This window comes from Suncus etruscus, chromosome 2 (assembly GCF_024139225.1).
Source record: "Suncus etruscus isolate mSunEtr1 chromosome 2, mSunEtr1.pri.cur, whole genome shotgun sequence".
NCBI lineage: Eukaryota > Metazoa > Chordata > Mammalia > Eulipotyphla > Soricidae > Suncus > Suncus etruscus.
In genome coordinates this window covers 155018747-155039370 of record NC_064849.1, presented here as the reverse complement: position 1 = coordinate 155039370, position 20624 = coordinate 155018747, and the positions used below count along the sequence as shown (strand labels likewise).

The 20624-nt window shown below is 36.1% G+C and overlaps 1 protein-coding gene across 1 annotated transcript in view; it reads left to right on the top strand.

Moving 5' to 3' along the window:
- Positions 1-18562, top strand: part of CHD1 (chromodomain helicase DNA binding protein 1) — a 93463-nt gene extending 74901 nt beyond the window's left edge. The window contains exons 26-36 of the mRNA XM_049769108.1: positions 1100-1238; positions 1406-1556; positions 3712-3834; positions 4446-4574; positions 5032-5295; positions 5634-5774; positions 7915-8093; positions 14697-14793; positions 15745-15796; positions 16147-16357; positions 17341-18562. Coding sequence (XP_049625065.1) covers positions 1100-1238; positions 1406-1556; positions 3712-3834; positions 4446-4574; positions 5032-5295; positions 5634-5774; positions 7915-8093; positions 14697-14793; positions 15745-15796; positions 16147-16357; positions 17341-17686 — 1832 coding nt within the window. The 3' untranslated portion in view covers positions 17687-18562. The remainder of the gene's footprint in view (positions 1-1099; positions 1239-1405; positions 1557-3711; positions 3835-4445; positions 4575-5031; positions 5296-5633; positions 5775-7914; positions 8094-14696; positions 14794-15744; positions 15797-16146; positions 16358-17340) is intronic.
- Positions 18563-20624: the final 2062 nt, after the last annotated feature.

The following is a 20624-nucleotide window of genomic DNA, read 5'->3' as shown; positions in this document are numbered from 1 at the left end:
TAGCGCAAGATCATTCCAGGTTAATAGAAAATGAGGGAGAGTTTGCTGACTTAAAGCAGAAGAAGCGGGGCTGGAGAGATAGCATGGAGGTAAAGCGTTTGCCTTGCATGCAGAAGGTCGGTGGTTCAAAGCCTGGCATCCCATATGATCCCCTGAGCCTGCCAGGAGCAATTTCTGAGCATAGAGCCAGGAGGAACCGCTGAGCACTGCCGGGTGTGACCCAAAACCTTAAAAAAAAAAAAAAAAGCAGAAGAAGCAATATCTTGGCTATTTATAGTCTGGCTAGGAGCTAACATGGTAACATCAGAAGTTATTGTGCTTTTTCTTTTTTTTTTTTTTTTTTTTTTTTTTTTTTTGGTTTTTGGGCCACACCCGTTTGACGCTCAGGGGTTACTCCTGGCTTGGGGGGACCATATGGGACGCCGGGGGATCCGTTCCTTGGCTAGCGCTTGTAAGGCAGATACCTTACCTCTAGCGCCACCTTCCCGGCCCCTATTGTGCTTTTTCTAAAAAAAAAAAAAAAAAAAAACCCCAACAACAACCAAGTACTGTTTTTATTTTTAATGTGTATACAGATATAATAGGAAGAAATTGTCACTATACATAAATGATCTGTCTTTGAGCATTCATACTTTACTATGCCCAGCCACCCCCCCCCCCCATTTTTTTTTTTTTGGCCACATCCAGAAGTGCTCAGAGGTTACTCCTGGGTCTGCACTGAGGAGTCATTTATGGTGGTGCTCAGGGAACCTATATGGGATGCCAGTGATAGAACCTGGGTCGCCTGTATGCAAGGTGAATGCCCTACCCGTTCTAGTGTAGCTCTGGCCCAACTATGTTTATTTTGCAATTCATAATTTTATTGAAAAAGAAACATGTCGAGCAAAATCTGGTCATGAGATCTAGAGAGGGAAAAACTTAATAAATGGTTTCTTTTGTAATTGGTTAAACACTGTGACCCATGTATCTACTGAAATTTAGGTTTTTCTAGTTAGACTCTTTTAATTAATATAAATAATATAAGCACAAGCATAGATTGCTTTATATTTTTTAAGATTATGTGTTTTATACTCTTTATTTTGTTTTAAATAAAATTAAGGTGGTAGACTTGGAAAAGTGAAGGGTCCAACATTTCGAATATCAGGAGTTCAGGTGAATGCCAAGCTAGTCATTTCCCATGAAGAAGAATTAATACCACTACACAAATCCATTCCTTCAGATCCAGAAGAAAGAAAGCAGTGAGTTACACTTTTTCTCTTATAACCTATTTGTTGTTATAAAATGTGTATATTGAATATGTTTCATTATTTTTTTGTCGTTGACTAGTTTGAATCAGAAAAAATTTAAAGTATAGTATCAAGACAATTGTAATATTGACATTATCTATTGTAACTTTAAATGCCAGGTATACTATACCATGCCACACAAAAGCAGCTCATTTTGATATAGACTGGGGCAAAGAAGATGATTCCAACTTGTTGATTGGTATCTATGAATATGGATATGGAAGCTGGGAAATGATTAAAATGGATCCTGATCTCAGTTTAACACACAAGGTACCTACATATTTCTTGGTTCTATTACCATTAATGCTGGATTAACTTTTTTCTCATTTTTATCTTTAATGTTTAAATAATGTTGGAAACAAGCTCACTGGAGTCAGGAAACCAAGGCACTTTTCTGTGCAACCTTGACTAGTATGTGCTCCACCACTTGAGCTGACTTTCTGGTTTGAATAATTTAAATATTTAAATATTTAAAAAATTTAAATTTTTTTTTTAAATTGAATTGTGAGGTACCAAGTTGTTTGTGATTGGCTTCAGTTGTGCAATGTCTAGCACCCATCCCTTCACCAGTACGACTGTCATATCTCCTGCCTGGCTCTCTGACAGACCTTTTCCTTCTCCTTTGCAATTGTTCAGTATATATCCTTTTCCCTCTGACTCATTTATATCAGTATCATACTCTGTGTTCATCCAAATCTAAGCATTTTTAAATACAATTTTGTTTAAATGAATGAGGTGGAGAGAGCATGAGAGAGGCAACACGGGCAAATCTAGTCGATTATAGAGAAAAGTGTCCACCTGCCTCTACAAGGGTGTTTTTGAGGCATGACTTTTCTCCGCCTGCCACACTTGGGCTTGGTTGCTAGAGTATGGCTGCAGGGAAGAGCCTAAGGACTCTTCTCCAGAACATCCTCTTGACATTGGTTCTGGTGCACTACCAGGGCCTATCTCCCACCACCGCTTGAGTTTTATGTTCTCAAGAGAAAATGAAATAAATAGAATGAGAATAATATATGTGCATAAAAAGCACCATAGATAGGGAATCTTTGGTAATGAATTTCAGAAAAAACTAGGATATGGTCTGACAAGAACTTAACCTACCCTTTTGCCAGCCTAAATGCAACCTAGGACCAAAGGCTGGACCTCTTTCAGGAGATATCACAGTGGGAGTAAGATCCCTTGAGAAGACTGAATATGGAAGACCCTCAGAGCTCAAGGCCCTTTGCTCTTTACAGAATGCTGCTCAGAAAAACAAGCCAATGTAGCTTGGAAAAGACCCAAATGATCAACACCCAAGCTGTACTCCCGAATCCACAATCTTAGTTACTCTTTGCAGTGCTCAGGATCAGTTCTGGCTCAGGGAGCATATGGGTGCTGGAGATTGAATCGTCATGCCGGATAAGCACCCTATCTGTTGTATTACCACTCAAGCCCCTCACATATATCTTAATGTGCATTGCCTGTATCATCAGCAATTATGAGCATATTTTTATAACTATTGTTTTGTTTGTTTTTGGGTCACACGCAGCGACATTCAGAGGGAGGTTAGTTACTTTTGGCTCTGCGCTCAGAAATCGCTCCTGGCAGGCACGGGGGACCAAATGGGATGCTGGGAATCCATCCTGGGTTGGCCTCCTGCAAGGCAAATGCCCTGCTGCTGTGCTATCGCCCCAGTCCCAACTATTGGTCATGATTTTTTGGTCTCTACAAAAGTATCCACTCAGCTTTTTCTCGAATAAAATTAACCCTTTGTAGACTATGAAATGGTAATATCTTTTCCCATTCAATTGACTTTTCTTTGTTTGTATTGGTTCCTACTCTACAACCAATGATTCAGTCCTGGGAAACCGTTCACCTTGCTGGAGATGAAACTAGGATTATTTGTTTGCATGGAGATGTCTTACTCCCTGTACTATGTCATCGGTTCCATATATTCATGGTTTCTTTTCATGTGGAGAAATTTGCCATTTAATATCTAATTGTTTATTTTCCTGGTCTTAAACATACTATTTTTTTTTAAAATAGCAAACCCCAGTGGCTTTTAACTGCATCTATTAGACCACTACTGACCAATTAAAAAAGTTGAAGTCAACTATATTCAAGTGTTTAGGATTTTTAGTGACTAGAAGGTACCATTCCAACTAGAATCATTTCTTTGTTTAGAATAGAAAATAACAAAGAGCTCCTTATTATATATCCTCACACTACCTGCTCATTTTCATTTATTTATTTTTGGGTTTTAGACTAAACTTGACAATGCGCAGGGCTCAGGGTACCTTATGGTATACTTCATATGGGTCACAGTGGTACACAGCTGACCCGTGTCTGATTCTTGTGTGTGTGTGTGTGTGTGTGTATTTGTGATAGGTATGCATATTTAGCAGTAAATTTCTCATTAAAGACATTCTAAAAAATTGCATTTCAGATTCTTCCAGATGATCCTGATAAAAAGCCACAAGCAAAGCAATTGCAGACACGTGCAGACTACCTCATCAAATTACTTAGTAAAGATCTTGCAAAAAAAGAAGCTCAGAGACTTTCTGGTGCAGTAAGTAAAAATTTACATATTTAAGAGCAATTTAATTATAAGTAAAATTATTCTAGATTACAAATCACCTCAAACCCTCTAGTTAATAAAGCTTGTTCAGTATATATTTCTCTTAATTTAGTAGCTGTATCTGAGTGAGAGCATACTTTGCCTTAAGTTATTCAGCTTTCATACTCAAAGTGGTGACTGATCAGTTTCTAAAGTGGAATCTATTCCCTTTCTATTCAAGAGGGTTGAGGGTAACTTACAGAGTAGAATTTTTGTCTCAGAGTTTAAGTCTTCATTACTATTTTGTTGGTGAGGGATTTGGGACAACATGACACCATGTTGTGCCAGAGATTGACTGTGGGGTCAATTGAATGTAAGGCGTGTACATTTTTACTACAGGACTATCTCTCCAACCCCTCTGAGATTCTTTTATAAGTGATAATTGTAGTCATTTCAAATTTATATCAATATTATATTTGACTCTTTACATTGTATCACTTCAGTAGACTGAGATCAGTATAGCTTATCAATAGGCTAAGGACTGAGTAGGGATATGGATACTGTTTTAACATTTTTATTTCAGACTTACTATTTAAACAGAATTTTAAAAATCTTATTTTTAGGGAGGATCAAAGAGAAGGAAAGCAAGAGCTAAGAAGAATAAAGCGATGAAATCTATAAAAGTAAAAGAAGAAATAAAGAGTGATTCTTCTCCTCCACCCTCAGAAAAGTCTGATGAAGATGATGATAAAGTAAGAACATGTTTTAGGAAAGCAACTTTAGACAGACAATAGAACATGGATTGATTTATTACGCATTTGCAACTTAAACTTATACCTAGAATTGTACATTCAGGTACTTTTATTTTTAATTAAAAAAAAACTGTTTACAGCACAGAATTCTACCCATCTAATAGAATATTATAATAACCATACTTCACTAGAGGAATGAGACTAAAAGGTCTTTTCTTTTCAAACATTTTCCCATTGAGTGAGGTTCTATCTTCTTGACTTTATTATGAATTCTGAAGGGGACTGGTTTACCTTAATTCTTACAGGAAGGTAAACATAGCATGTATCATTATTAATGGGATTCTGTGTTATTTCTTTCAGAATCCACATACATGCAATCCAAAGTCATGCAAAGAAAAGAAATTAGTCTTTTTCAGGATTTGGTTAGTAATACATTGGCCATACTTGCACTTTCCAGGATGAGATCACTTCTGTGAAACATCCAAATAAAAAAATTAAAACAGAAAGAGACAGTGAAGAAAGACCTGAGCCAGATGTTTGTATAAAGAAGGAACCAGAAGAAAAGAGGGAAGCAAAAGAAAAAGAGAATAAAAGAGAACTTAAAAGGGAGATAAAAGAAAAAGAGGATAAGAAAGATTTAAAAGAAAAAGATTTTAAAGAAAAAAGAGAAAACAAAATTAAAGAAGCTATGCAGAAAGAAAAAGACATAAAGGAAGAAAAGGTATGCCAACCACCCTGTAAAATTTAGAAAGCAAAATAGCGTTTTTGTTTTTTACATATTAGGAGATTAAATTGCTTACCAGCCCAAATTAGCCTAATTCAGTTCTTTAAAAATACACATTGCGTGTTCAGTGAAGGAGAAAAGTAGGCTTGAATATTTTTTATAAACTGCCTTATGAAAAGGGTAACATAGTCTTTTGATTGTTATTTACCCAAAACAAAATCAGGAGAAAATAGATACGAATGATGTGAGTAAACAATTATAGAATAAAATGAGAGTCATTATTTTCTGAAGGTGTTAATTGCACTCGTTACTTCCTTCTCCTCTACCCTCTTCAGTTGAGTGAATCCAAGTCTGAGAGCAAGGAAAAATCTAAGAAATTATCTGTGTTGGATGCTCCAGTTCATATCACTGCGAGTGGTGAACCAGTTCCCATATCTGAAGAATCTGAAGAGCTGGACCAGAAGACATTCAGCATTGTAAGTAATAGATCTTTGGTTATTAATAATGTGGCATTTTATTTAAATTGCATTCTTACATTTGGAGCTGTGGCCACCAGGGCTTGCTCCTTGGGTCCCTGCTCATGCTTCACCGGAGTGCATACCTTCCTCCTCCTTAGCCTTGGATTTCACTGTCTCTCCTTCACATTTATATCAGAGATGGATTCCTTAGCTGCTTTTTTAAAGCTAATGTTTCTTTTTATAATCTGTATTTTAATTCTACCTCTTGATCATTTTGTGTTTTTTTTTCTCTTTTATATTGGATAGGAATGAAGGGAAGTGATAAGCTTTTTTTAGGGAGGGGAAGTTATTCCTAACTAAAGGCAGAAAAATCCCCAACTAATTTGGCCAAATAGTTCTATGAGACAGAATAACAATATGGACTAGAGCAGTGGGCAGGCACTGCATCTTTGTTGTAATTAAAAATAATTTTGGCTAAGATAAAAACAAAGAAAATAAATATTCAGGAATAAACCAACTTGCCACCCATAGAGATAAAACTACTTATTCTTGGATTCGGAGCAATAAATAGCACAGCAGTGAGGCATTTGCCTTGCACACGGCCAATACATGACGGACCCCATTTTGAACCCCAGCATCCCATATGATCCCCCAATCCTGCCATGAGCGATTTCTGAGTGCAAAGCCAGGAGTAGCCCCTGAGTGCTTCCAGGTGTGACCCAAAAACCAAAAAAGAAAGCAACAACAACAAAAAACTACTTATTCTTTATGGTTTAGTTCGTATTAATATATGTATATTATTATAATCTATAGATTGCTGGAGTAATTGGGGGTAGCATGGTCAGGTGATTTTTTTTTTTTTTTTTGGTTTTTGGGCCACACCCGGCAGTGCTCAGGGGATACTCCTGGCTATCTGCTCAGAAATAGCTCCTGGCAGGCACGGGGGACCATATGGGACACCGGGATTCGAACCAACCACCTTTGGTCCTGGATCAGCTGCTTGCAAGGCAAGCACCGCTGTGCTATCTCTCCGGGCCAGGTCAGGTGATTTTTGACTATACTTGGGAGTGACCTTCGCTTCAGGGACTGTTTCTGGTACCTGGGATTAAACCAGGGTTAGCTTCATTCAAGACAATTGTCCAATTGTCTTACCAACTTACGACTTACAACTATCTTTCTGGCTTTGTGAGTAATTTTTTTGTTTGTTTTGAGGCCACACCTGGTGGTTCTCAGGTTAATCCTAGCTCTAACTCTGAGCTCAGGAATCACTCATGGCGTGGTGTAAGGGACAAATGGGTTTCCGGAGATTGAATCCATGTCAGCCATGTGCAAGGCAATTGCCCTACCCAGTATACTATTATTCTGGCTCCTAATATTTTTATTGTGAAAGTTTTATGACACAGGTAGCATAAATCAAGGAAAATGTTGATCTCTATTAGTCTCCCCTCATTTCCTGATCACTTGAAATAGTGTTGTTAACAAAACCCATCAGTATCAACTTTGTTTTTTGTCTCAAAGTTTAGAAGAATAGACGTCTAATACAAAGTACTATATAAATTTTCAAGTTTGCATTTATAATATTTTTTTTTTTTTTTTTGGTTTTTTGGGCCACACCCGTTTGATGCTCAGGGGTTACTCCTGGCTATGTGCTCAGAAATCGCCCCTGGCTTGGGGGGACCATATGGGACGCCAGGGGATCGAACCGTGGTCCTTCCTTGGCTAGCGCTTGCAAGGCAGACACCTTACCTCCAGCGCCACCTACCCGGCCCCTGCATTTATAATATTTAAAGAAACTCACAGGACTTTTTTTCCTTAATAGTGAATTTAACATTAATTAGTATTTTATATTTAAGACTGCTTTAGAATGTTGTGTATACAGAATAGCAAATGCTTACAAAGTGGTATGTATAGGATAAAAATCATTTTTATAAAAGGTACATAATATTAAAATATTTCCCTAACTTATCTCTATTTTTGATCTGATAATAGAAATTCACCATAATAAGTAGTAATCTCTGTAAACTTTGTGAAGTTATGAGGTAAAAAATCTCTAGTTTAGATTTGCATGATGCCATGCTCATTTAAATGTCATTGAAAGCACTAGATCTCTTATGAGTTAGTGTTTTTAATACATGAATTCTATGTTTCCATTTTAAAGTGTAAGGAAAGAATGAGACCTGTCAAAGCAGCCTTGAAGCAACTTGATAGGCCTGAGAAAGGCCTTTCAGAAAGAGAGCAGCTGGAGCACACTAGACAATGCCTGATAAAGATTGGTGACCATATCACAGAGTGTCTGAAAGAGTATGCAAATCCTGACCAGATTAAGCAGTGGAGAAAGTAAGTGATGTACTTTTGAGAAGTGTTCAAATGTATTCTTCGCATAATTATCTTTTCATTACCTGTGCTTTAACTTCTGAAGTTTGGGTAGCAAAATAAAGAGGTAATTGGAAGATAAATTGTTTCCATCATTTTTCCTTTAACTTGAAAGCTTTTTATTCGTCATTAATTATTCATCATGATAAATTATAGGTGGCATTCTGTCTCCAAACACTGGAACATTGGTTAAAAATCAAAGTGGGGGGGCTGGAGCGATAGTACAGCTGTTACGATCCCCAGTATCTCCTCAGGTTCCCTGAGACTCCAGGAATAATTACTGAGCACAGAGTCAGAAGTAACCCCTGAGCTTCACCAGGTGTGGCCCCAAAACAAAAATGAAAACAAAAAAATTCAGAGCAGGGCCACAGCAATAGTTCAGTAGGGTAATTGCACACAGTATGTTTTTATGTAAGATTCCCATCTCTGTCCATGTTTCTTTCAGTACTGTAAGTGTGACCCAAGATCCAAAAAAGTAACCACATATTTCTGAAGATACAGTAATGATTATATTTTAAGTTTGGAAACAAATCTGGAGCTAGAGAGATTTCACAGGGTTCAGGGGCACATATGTGTGGGACCCCTATCCCGTGCCTGGCACCACATTCACCCCTTGACCACTTCTGGGTGCAGCTCTGAAGACCCCTGAGACTCCCAATCTCAATATTGCTGGCCTGACCATGATCACATCTTTAGGTCTTAGTATTACCAATTGTCCCTTAAAAATAGTGTGTGTGTTTGTAGTGTTTGTATGCATGTATACACATATACAGGGCCTCCTACACACATTCATGCAAGGTAGTCCCTCTCATACTGAGCAGTGCTGGAGAACTGTGCTTCGGTTGAGCCCACCCTCTGTACCATCTTCTCACTTGTTTGCTCTTACCTTTAGATTCAACCAGACCTACGTCCTAGAGAAGGGAGGTTGGAAGGTCACTTTGGCCATAGAGCTTTTTAAAAACAAGCGAAATTGATGACTATGTTTAAAGAATCTATGCCTATGTTGACAGCAATGATAACTTGAGTTTGTGTTACTGTAATGCCATGGAATGGTTAAGAGTTAACATTATTTCTCATTTTGGCTAAATTTGCCTTCGTAACATTGAGTAAGTTATCCCTGAATTCACTGGAACTACCTTCTGTAAAATTTTTATAAATTTATAAAATACTTGTTCTTAAACCCTTTATAAACTAGAGGTACTATGTTTTTCAATATGAAAACTGAGAAATAAAAATCAGTATAGTATTTTATCCATAACATTAACTTATCCTCATATATAGTTGAGATATATAAACTGGATCTTTACTGTTTTCCTTAAGTTTCATAAAATAATTATTCCATTCTTTTATGAGTCAGAATATATGACTATCGTCAAAGTGTAAAGCCATGTATCAGGATTACAGTGAAATACAGTTAGATATATTATTGGGCTTATGTTGGAATATAACTGAATTCTCCATTCAAAATGAAATTTCATGGCCAGAGAGGTTCCAGGCACTCTTGATTGTTTCTTTGTTGTGATAAAGCTAGATTAAAAGAGACTCATTTGTAGTGCAGCAAATGATTTTTAAAGTTAAGTTTATGTAGTTAACCTAAAGAATATTAGGATTCTTTTTCTTTTCTTCTTTTTTTTTTTTTTTAGTGAAAGGGGTTTGAATTCTAAGATTTTTGTAGTGCATGTCTCTTTTTAAAATCTTACTCTGAGAGTAAAATTTTGAGGTTTTCTGATTTAAAAATAAATATCTTAGTACAATTCTTCAAGTAGGTGATAATTTCAGATTTAGTTCTTAGGAAAGGAGGAGAGAAATCTCTAAAAGAAGAGATACCAATAGCTAAGTTATTTATTTCTTATGTTTGTCTTCACCTAATAAGACTTGATTGTCTCTTTACTGGCTGGTCAGAATACCTTTCCTTTTTTTTTTTTTACCTTTTTAGTTCTTATTTTCCCTTGACTTTTTTTCTTAGTGTTCATTCCTATAACCACTTTACCTCTGGTTAAACCAGTTTTTTTTTTAAAGGTTGATGGCAGGGTAGAAGAGGAGAGAAAGGGGCCGGAGAGATAGCATGGAGGTAAAGTGTTTGCCTTGCATGCAGAAGGTCAGTGGTTTGAATCCTGGCATCTCGTATGGTTCCCCAAGCCTGCCAGGAGCCATTTCTGAGCTAGAGTCAGGAGTAACCTTTGAGCGCTGCCGGGTGTGACCCAAAAAACAGAAAGAAGAAGAGAGAAAAAGACTCTCAGTTGGGAAATAACTTCAGAAAGTAAATTCACTCTTTCTTTGATCTAAGTGCTACCTTGGGAAAAGATAAGGGGGAAATTAGGGTCCATGATTTTTTAAAGCCTGTCATTAAACTGCTGACCTTGTCATACCATAACACAAGGACAATATGTTCTTAAAAATATGAAAGGAGGCCAGAGCAGTAGCACAGTGGTAGGGCATTTGTCTTGCACGTGGCTGACCCATGACGGACACAGATTCAATCCCTGGCATTCCATATGGTCCCCCAAGCCAGGAGCAATTTCTGAGCTCAAAACCAGGAATAACTTCTGAGCGCCGCCAGGTGTGGTCCAAAAACAAACAAACAAATATGAAAGGAGCCAGAGCAATAGTAGAGTGAAGACTGCATTTGCCTTGCTAGCATCTGACCCTGGTTGATCCCTGTTCCCCCAAGTTCACCAGGAATGAGTCCTGATCACAGAGCAAGGAGTTACCCTGGCTGCCCAAACAAAATATATGTATATACATGCACGCATGCAAAGGCACACACATGAAAGAAGATAATGTCTTTATGTGTAACTATAAAAGTAGGGACTTAAAAGATTTGACATTACGTTTTCTGATAACCATGATTATCATTTTTATGTCTTGTTCATAGATGTCTCTATACAGATATGTTGACAAGAAGTATGACTCAGTACTCAGCATCTGAGTACTCAGGTGCCAGGGAGCTGGCTTGGAGGCTGAGCACAGTCTTTGCCTATAGAAGGAATCCCAGTTATGATCTCATATGGTTCCTTGAGCAGCAGTGACAACAATGAAAGGAATGGGGAGAGTTTTGGTGCTGGTGGTGGTGGTGGGAATTTATAAATGTTTTTATTTAAAAACTCTGTTGTGGGGCCAGGGAGGTTAGCACCAGGGTTAAGACCCACCCCCCTCAGGTTTATGGCCTATGGGCCTGAGTAGCACCACCTTGTCAGGTCCTGTTTTGAATCCCCAGCCCTGCTCAATTGACTACCCAGACCCTCTTTTTTTTTTTTTTTTTTAATTGTGATTTCATTATATTTCTTTTTTTTTTCTTTTTTTCTTTTTTTTTTTTTTTTTTATATTTAAACACCTTGATTACATACATGATTGTGTTTGGGTTTCAGTCATGTAAAGAACACCCATCACCAGTGCAGCATTCCCATCACCAATGTCCCAAGTCTCCCTCCTCCCCACCCGACCCCCGCCAGTACTCTAAACAGGCTCTCCATTTCCCTCATACATTCTCATTATTAGGACAGTTCAAAATGTAGTTATTTCTCTAACTAAACTCATCACTCTTTGTGGTGAGCTTCCTGAGGTGAGCTGGAACTTCCAGCTCTTTTCTCTTTTGTGTCTGAAAATTATTATTGCAAGAATGTCTTTCATTTTTCTTAAAACCCATAGATGAGTGAGACAATTCTGCGTTTTTCTCTCTCTCTCTGACTTATTTCACTCAGCATAATAGATTCTGTGTACATCCATGTATAGGAAAATTTCATGACTTCATCTCTTCTGACAGCTGCATAATATTTCCATTGTGTATATGTACCACAGTTTCTTTAGCCATTCATCTGTTGAAGGGCATCTTGGTTGTTTCCTCCAAAAACTGGAAATCGAGCTCCCATACGATCCAGCTATACCACTCCTAGGAATATACCCTAGGAACACAAAAATACAATACAAAAACCCCTTCCTTACACCTATATTCATTGCAGACCCTCTTAAGTACTTACTTGCTCAGGAAGCCTCCAAAAGAATAAAACAGCTACTTTCAATAAAGAGATGACCAAACACTGTACTATGTCTGTCTTAGCAGGCACCCCATTCTGATTCTTTAAATGGTATTATAATTTGGACATCAAAGCAGCTATTATTATTTCCAATGAAATGGAAATTGAAATGCGGAGGGGTTGCTTGAGCCATAGTGTTCAGGGCTATCCCTCCACCCCTGTTCCATTCTTAAAAAGAAGTAGGGATTTTGGTGAGCAGATGAATCTGAGACGAGTTAGTCCCGACCAGATGTTTTACCTAGTCACACGAATCAGCAGGTGAAAAAATTAGGATTAAAATAATTCCCCCAAAAAATAATAATAATTTCAGACTAGGAAAAGTATTTTAATTATGAAAGCTTATTAATTTTCTTTTTTCTTTTTTTTTTTTTTTTGGTTTTTGGGCCACACCCTGTGACGCTCAGGGGTTACTCCTGGCTATGCGCTCAGAAGTTGCTCCTGGCTTCTTGGGGGACCATATGGGACGCCGGGGGATCGAACCGCGGTCCGTCCTAGGCTAGCGCAGGCAAGGCAGGCACCTTACCTCCAGCGCCACCGCCCGGCCCTGCTTATTAATTTTCTTTCATGAGCTCTACTGTAAAATATAGTAAGATATGTGGCAGTTCGTAAATTCATTTGTAGGTTGTCAAGTATTCAGCTTTATTTTCTCAATTAAGTTTGCTTGAAAATTTAATTCAAGGTGCATATTTATGTCTGTATTAAAGTGCCTTAACACACAGTGTTTTGAACATTTAAAAAAGGCCGATTCTTTTTAGTTCTTTGTTATAACAACAAAACAAAAGCTAGAATACATGTATTTATCTTTGCTAAATGTTCTTTAATGATTCAACTGGAGCTGAAGAGATGTACATTGGGTAGGGAGGGCACTAGCCTTGCATGATGCCAACCTGGATTCCAGCCCCAGCACCTCTAGGGTCTTCTGAGCTCACTAGGAATGATCCCTGCACACAGAACCAGAGTTTAAGTCCTGAGCACCTCTAGATATGGCCCCCAAACAAATAAATTTTCAACTATTTTTGTCTTAATTGAACCCTATAAACTTTTTATAGGCATCATTTTAACTTTTAAAGTGAGATACCAGCATTAAAGATTTTATTAAATATTTTTATTATCTAAATTGAATGAGTAATTTTTTGTTGTCGAATAGCAAATTTTAGTAATTTGTTTAATGAATTCTTTCTGATGTCCTGGCATTATGTTTCTTCTTCAATTTCATTGACAGATGTGAAACAATATAATCAGACTGTGAAATTAGACTAACTAATCTCTATAACCAGAGATTCTTTGCTCCTCTGTTGGTGGTGTCTTAGCCATTTTTCAAAACTCAGTACACAGTAAAGGAATTAGATTTTTGTAAAGAGGCAAATAAAATTTTCTTTTTGTTTCCTGTTTCTACATGATAAAAATTTACAAAACTCACTGTTACATTTAAACTCTTGCGTTTCTTTATATCTGCATCTTATTTTAAAAGACAAATTAGGGCCGGAGAGAGAGTGCACAGTGGTAGGGCATTTGCCTTGCATGCAGCCTATTCAGGACAGACTGTGGTTCAAATCCTGGCATATTTATATTATGGTCCCTCATGCCTGCCAGGAGCAATTTCTGAACACAGAGCCAGGAGTAACCCAAGTGCCACTGGGTGTGACCCAAAAACAAACAAAAAAGACAAATTATACAGATTTTAACTAATATCCTTTAAGTATTTGTATTATTTTTCTGGGGTGGGGGTCACACCTGGTGGCGCTCAGGGCTTCTCCTGGCTCTGCACTCAGAAAACACTCCTGGCAGGCTTGGGGGACCACATGGGATGCCAGAATTCGAACAACTGTCCATTCTGGATCAGCTGCTTACAAGGCAAATGCCCTACCACTGTGCTGTCTCTCCGGCCCTAGTATTTGTATTCTTTATTAAAAATACCTATTATTTTTTTATTTGAAATGCATCAGCAAAATGTGACCAAAATGAGATACATGTAGAAATGATATGTGATAAAACTAGCACAGTGAATTTAATCAATAAATCAAGTTATAGATGGTAGTCCAGAATGATGTGACAAATGGTAGGACATTTGTCTTGGATACAGCCAATCTTGGGTGCCCTAAGCCTGTGAAGAGTGATCCCTGAGTGCAAAGCAGGGAATTAGCCACAAGCACTGCGTGGTGTATCTCCAAAACAAACCAGCAAAAATATGTGATAAATTTAGCAATAAGAGTGATCATTGTTTTATTTTTTAAATCTTTGAGTAATATTTGAATGTTTTGTGTGTTAGTACACAATTAACAAAAATAATGTTCTATTAGTTTAAAATTGCCTACTACTGGTCTTTATATAGACTTTGGTGTGCATTGATGATACACTGTAATTTAGGGAGCCCAGTTTTAAAAATCGAGTGGCATTATGCAATTGACTTTTGAAAGTATTGAACATGTAAGTGACTACTCTTTAAACTCTATGCATTTTTCACAGCCTAGTTTTGTAGAATTACAGGATTTCATATAAGAACTAGGTAATTACAGTTGTTTTGCTTTTTCAGAAACCTGTGGATCTTTGTTTCTAAATTTACTGAGTTTGATGCAAGAAAACTACATAAGTTATATAAACATGCTATTAAAAAGCGGCAGGAATCTCAGGTAAATAAATGCACTGACTGTATTTTTACTTTTAATTTGTACCATTGAAACTATGAGTCATCATTCTTTTAGAGAATGCGGTTAATCAGCGAAGGGATGGGAAATTCTTTATTAGTACTACATAAAAGGTTTCTGTAGGTTAAGTGAAATATATTATTGAAGGAAGCTAAAGTTAGAAGAGAAGAAAAGAAAATGTTAGTGTTGCCTATCAAAAGTTACCTATAAAGGTATCTTCACCAGGATGTTAATTAGTTATAAAAATAAATAACTTTATAGAGGCAAATCTTTCTTGACACTATCTCACATACACAGTTCAGGTGAACATTATCAGTAGAAAGGCAATTTGACATCAGAAGTCCTGAGAAAATGTCAGTGAAATGCTTGACAGAAATCCTTAACCTCAACCTACATTCCGTAGGTGATCCTAGACAAGCCATAGTTGAAATAAACTCTGCCAAAATAGCTATCAAATACTCTTTTTTTTCTTTTTTTTTTTTAAAGAAGGAAGGAGCTCTTATGGGTAAGAGAAAGCGAAGAACACATGAAAACTCTGTCAGTGTAATAGTTACAGATAGGATCCTGGAACAAAACAGGGTCTTAGTGGGAAAATATGAAATATGAATCCAGTCTGTAGCTAAATTAGTAATATTAATAACGTTATTATCATTCTATGTTTATTTAAGATATTCATAGAAAAATCTGGGTAAAGGACATTTGGAAACTTACCTTTACAACTTTTCTGTAACACCAAATTTATTTGAAAGTCAAATGTAAAGAATAACTATAAAGTACCTTATGCTTAAAGACATAGGGTATATTATAAATTTATTCATCCTAATAATTTATGTGTAACTACTGCTTTTAATATTAGGATTTTTAAATGTTTTTCATGTTTTCTAAGGGAATTTAGAGTCACTTAATATATGCTTACATATGTGTGTTTAATTTTAGCAAAATAATGACCAGAACAGCAATTTGAATGCTCATGTGATTAGAAACCCAGGTAAGTCTTTTTATTATATGGAAATTATAGAATTTTTTAAATGGACACTTAAGAAAATATAATAATAGTATATTCTCACACAGTTATAAAGTTGCAGTCTGATAAGAAAATGGACTTTATATTTTTAAGTTGTGGTTTTTTATATTTCTAGGTGGTGACCTGTTATAACCCTTAGTATGCACTGTGTTTGTAAGCCTTTTTTAAAATACTTTAACTATGTTATATTTAGGAATTGATTTTCTTTTGGCAAGAATTGAATGAACAAGGCTTCCTGTCTGACACAATACTTTTACTCTTTATTTTTGTTTTGTTTTGGGTTATTAATAAATATTGGCTATTTTACCTAACAGATTTGGAAAGATTAAAGGAAAACACAAATCATGATGATAGCAGCAGGGACAGTTACTCATCCGACCGACATTTATCCCAGTATCATGATTATCATAAAGATCGGCATCCAGGCGATTCTTACAAAAAGAATGACTCTAGGAAACGACCTTACTCGTCTTTTAGTAACGGGAAAGATCATCGTGATTGGGACCATTATAAGCAAGATAACAGGTGATTTTTTTTTTAATGTTGCATTATGATTTTATTTGTATTTGCTGAATTTGACTTTCTGACAATTTGGTCTACAAGTCAAATGACTTAGTTAGTCTAAGGTTATTTATAAATTATGAAAACCCAATATATGGTACTTTTCATTAAAAGAACAGCTTTTCTCTAGAAGGTGTTTTTAATGCATAGATTCAGTACTAACATGTTCAATAAGATATGAAAGTTATGGAGTATCATTAGATTTAGAGAATGTTGATTTAATATTTTTCAAAAATAGCAATAAACTGAAGTATCTATTGTTTGATTTAGGGAGGCTGTACCCAGCTGAGCTGAGGGCTTATTCTTGACTATGGTTACTCCTGGCTGGGCTTGGGGATCTTAAGGTTTACTGGGATCAAACCCAGGCCGATTGTGTGCGGGCAAGTGCCTTCCGCACACCACTATTACTTTGGCTAAAGGATCATGAGATTTGGTACTTGAGAGACAGTACAAGACTAATTATGTTTAATCTCAGGAAACCCATGTGATCCCCTGAGTGAACCGTGAATTGCCTGGTATGGACCAAAAAACTTAAAATAAAAAGCCTTGAGTTGTAGTGGTGTATTTTAATACCCCTTTTTTTGCAGGGGTGGGTGGCTTTCGAGGTGAGCTTGGATGTCTAGGACCTCTCCTGCAATGCTTGGCCTACTTGGGCTGTTGCTCCATGCCAGGGTGAAGATAAATTACTGCTTGAACCCTGTGGTGTGGTCGTCAGGGAGTGGGTGCATGCTCCAAATTTGCTCTGTGTACTAGCTTCTGTATAGCCCTTCCTTCAACTCCAGAAAATTGAATCATGTATTGTGTTTAAAGCCACTAATTCAAATTAGATGCTCTCATATAAATATTTATGATTCAAAGCCATGTAGAAAATTTTTCCAGATATTTTTTAACGGTTTATTATATACTACTTCTGTTATTAACGGAAATCTTAATTCCTCTGTTCTTAGATATTATGGTGATAGAGAAAAACACAGAAAACTGGATGACCATAGAAGTAGAGATCACCGGTCGAATTTGGAAGGAAGTTTGAAAGATAGATCTCACTCTGATCACCGATCTCATTCTGATCATCGTTCACATTCAGATCATAGATCGGGCTCTGAATACTCGCACCATAAGTCATCCAGGGATTATAGGTATCACTCGGATCGGCAAATGGACCACAGAGCTGCGAGTAGTGGCCCGAGATCTCCGCTTGATCAGAGGTCTCCTTATGGCTCCAGATCTCCGTTTGAACATTCAGTCGAACACAAAAGTACGCCCGAGCATGCCTGGAGTAGTCGGAAAACATAACAAAGACTGATGTGTTGTCTCTTTGGACTTTTCTTTTAGCCATATATCATAAACCAACACGGTAATTGCCTTACATGACTTGAAAGATAGAAACAGATCTTCTATCAGTAGCAGTATTGTTACTTCTTCCAGGATGCAAGGTCTATTATCCCAACAAAAGAGAAAATATTTTTTATATTTAAGGATTATGCTGCACTGTACTACAAATGTGGTACTTTTTTTTTTCTTTTTTTAAGAAATGAAAATGTTTACTATTACAGGGACCTCAACACTGCCCTTGCGTATAGGCTGGATAAAACTTTTTAAGTCAGATTTTAGACTGACCTTCATTTAAATTATGTTTGTATATGAACTTTTACTCTGACCTGTGATCATGTTTCAGGAAGGAATGAAAGAGAGTTCTTTTCTTAATAAAGGAAAAACACTCAAGGACTTTGTTCACTTTCCAAAGCTACTTGTTTACATTGTACACTGCGACCACCTTGCCGCTTTTCATCACAAGCTTGAATATTTAAATTCTGTACTTAAAACTGTAAAATAGCCAGGAATTTCCTGTTTGTGATCTATTATTATGCCTTTTTACACACGAAAAAATACAGCTGTAAATTATTGTAAATGGATTAAATAAGCTTTCCTTACTTTTTCCCTTTTCTCAGGCTTTTTTTGACTGTTTCTTTCCCTACCAACTCAGGCCTTCTTATCATTAAAAGATAATGTGTAATAACACTTTTTAATGATTTGTCTTGATGGAATCAATGTTTAGAATGTAAAAAATGGGGAAAGGGGCCACTTAATTCCATTAGTCCCTCTTTTTATATTGACTATTTTATTAGATACATGCTATTTCTTCCCCTTTTATTCTCTTTTTTATTTTTAGTCAATATTGTATATGCAGTAAGAAATGAAATAATATGTAAAAATCTAAACTGCGTGCTCTGGAAACGTTTTTTCAGAAGCATTTGGTTTAAAAGGGTAGGTGTGATAACACTCAGAATCCAAAAAAGGCCAAAAGTCACGTCAATTTATTTGTTTTCCCTTTTCATGTGGGCAATAATGTCAAATGTGCGATGCAGCCAGGTAACATTTTAGAGAAATCTGATGGACTTTTAATATAAACTGTTACAATGCACATTGATTGTATATAAAAACCTTATATATGACAAATTAAATTTAAGAAAAAAAGGATATGTGGGCTCCTGTAATTTTCTGCTGCATTCTTAGTTCCTAAGCACTTAATATTATTCGTTTTTTTAAGTAATAGTATTTAGCTGCCAGACACTTTGATAAGCAGTTGAATTATTCACATGTAAAGCTTTGCAACTAAATTTCTATTTTGAGGATTATATGAATCTATAACGTAAAATGTAGGTTAAATTTTTTTGGTTGGACTCTGTATTCCTGCAGATAATTATTTTAGAATGTCATATTTATTCACAGATTTTTATTTTGTTATATTCAGTGGAAGTATTTGAATCAAGCCACATTTATTCTTGAATGTGTGCTGTGATGGAACAAATTTTGAACTTACTTTGACATATATAAGTACATTGCTATTCCTATAATATTTTTATCTTAAATATCTCCCAGTTCATTGAGTGTGAGTGCAAGCGACAAAAATTTATTTAAAGGTTATTTTTAAATAATTTTCACCAACTAAGTCTAAAATTTATACCATCTCTATAAAGCAAAGCCTTGTAACTAAAGCAGTGCTTCTTCACTTAGCTATTTACCCCAAGGATGACAATCCTATTTTCTGGTATAGCACATAAAAATACCCAAATTTTTAAAATTCTGATTCATAGTAATAAAAGTGATTATCAGTGTCACTACACATTTTATAGTTTGTTTTATTCACCTCCTCCACGTTTAGTACAAATGTCATAAAATGACATTTAATGAAAAATTACACTTAGAGAGGTCATAGCCAATACAGTAAATCCATCAGGGTTGACATTTCCGTTCAAGACTTTGTAACTGAGATGTTTGCATTATATGCTGTTATACAAATTTTATAAAAGGACAGTATTACATTTTTAAAAGAGGGGGGAAATAATCTCTTAACAGTAGGGCATTTTGTTGATTATTTGAGCCAACCAGTTGGAAAAAAATGTAAACTGACATTTATTGATAGAAAATAGATTCCATCAATATTTGTTGGAAAAGGAACAAGCCATATACTTCCTAAAACAAGGAAGGGAGAGAACATTAGTACTTAAACAGGGAACACTATAAAATGTTTAATTTTTGTCTTTTACATGTTCATTCTGCTTTTCTACTTTTTATCCATTTTGTTTGATTTTCCAAGGATAAAAAATTATGCATAGTACTGTACCAATTAACGCTCCACTTCAAATAATATACAATAAATATTTCTTACTAAATGCCATGGCCTGTTTGCTTATAAAGAAAATATTCTTTGTTTAGCATACTTAGAGTATTTGCAAACTGGGAAATGAGTATGAGTGGGTTTATTCAAAAATTTGAGAATGGTTTGACAATGAGAATCTTCACAGTTGTGTAAAATAGGTTACAAGTGATTGGTTTGTTTTTTTTGCTGTCTTTGTAGTTAAATAGTGGATATTTTGTCTAGCTTATGTGCTAATTTATGCAGACTATTTCTTTGAGACCTTTAAGATTATGCAAAAATATACAGCACAACTTTATTTGCAGTACATGACCGTATTTCTGACCACAAAATTATCTTGGGCCATAAATAGTAACTAATTGGTTATTTTTAAAGGAAAGACTTGGACATGCAACAAGCTTTGGATTTGTTTTTAAAAATTATTATTGAGGTAACATCGCTTATAGTGTTAGTGTTTATGTTCATCACATATGAAGTTACTCCACCACTACTTTCACCAAAGTGGTGCCCCAACCTGTTCACTTCTGTCCTTAAATCACTTCTTGTCAGTCCAGTCTGGAAACCTCTGTTCTG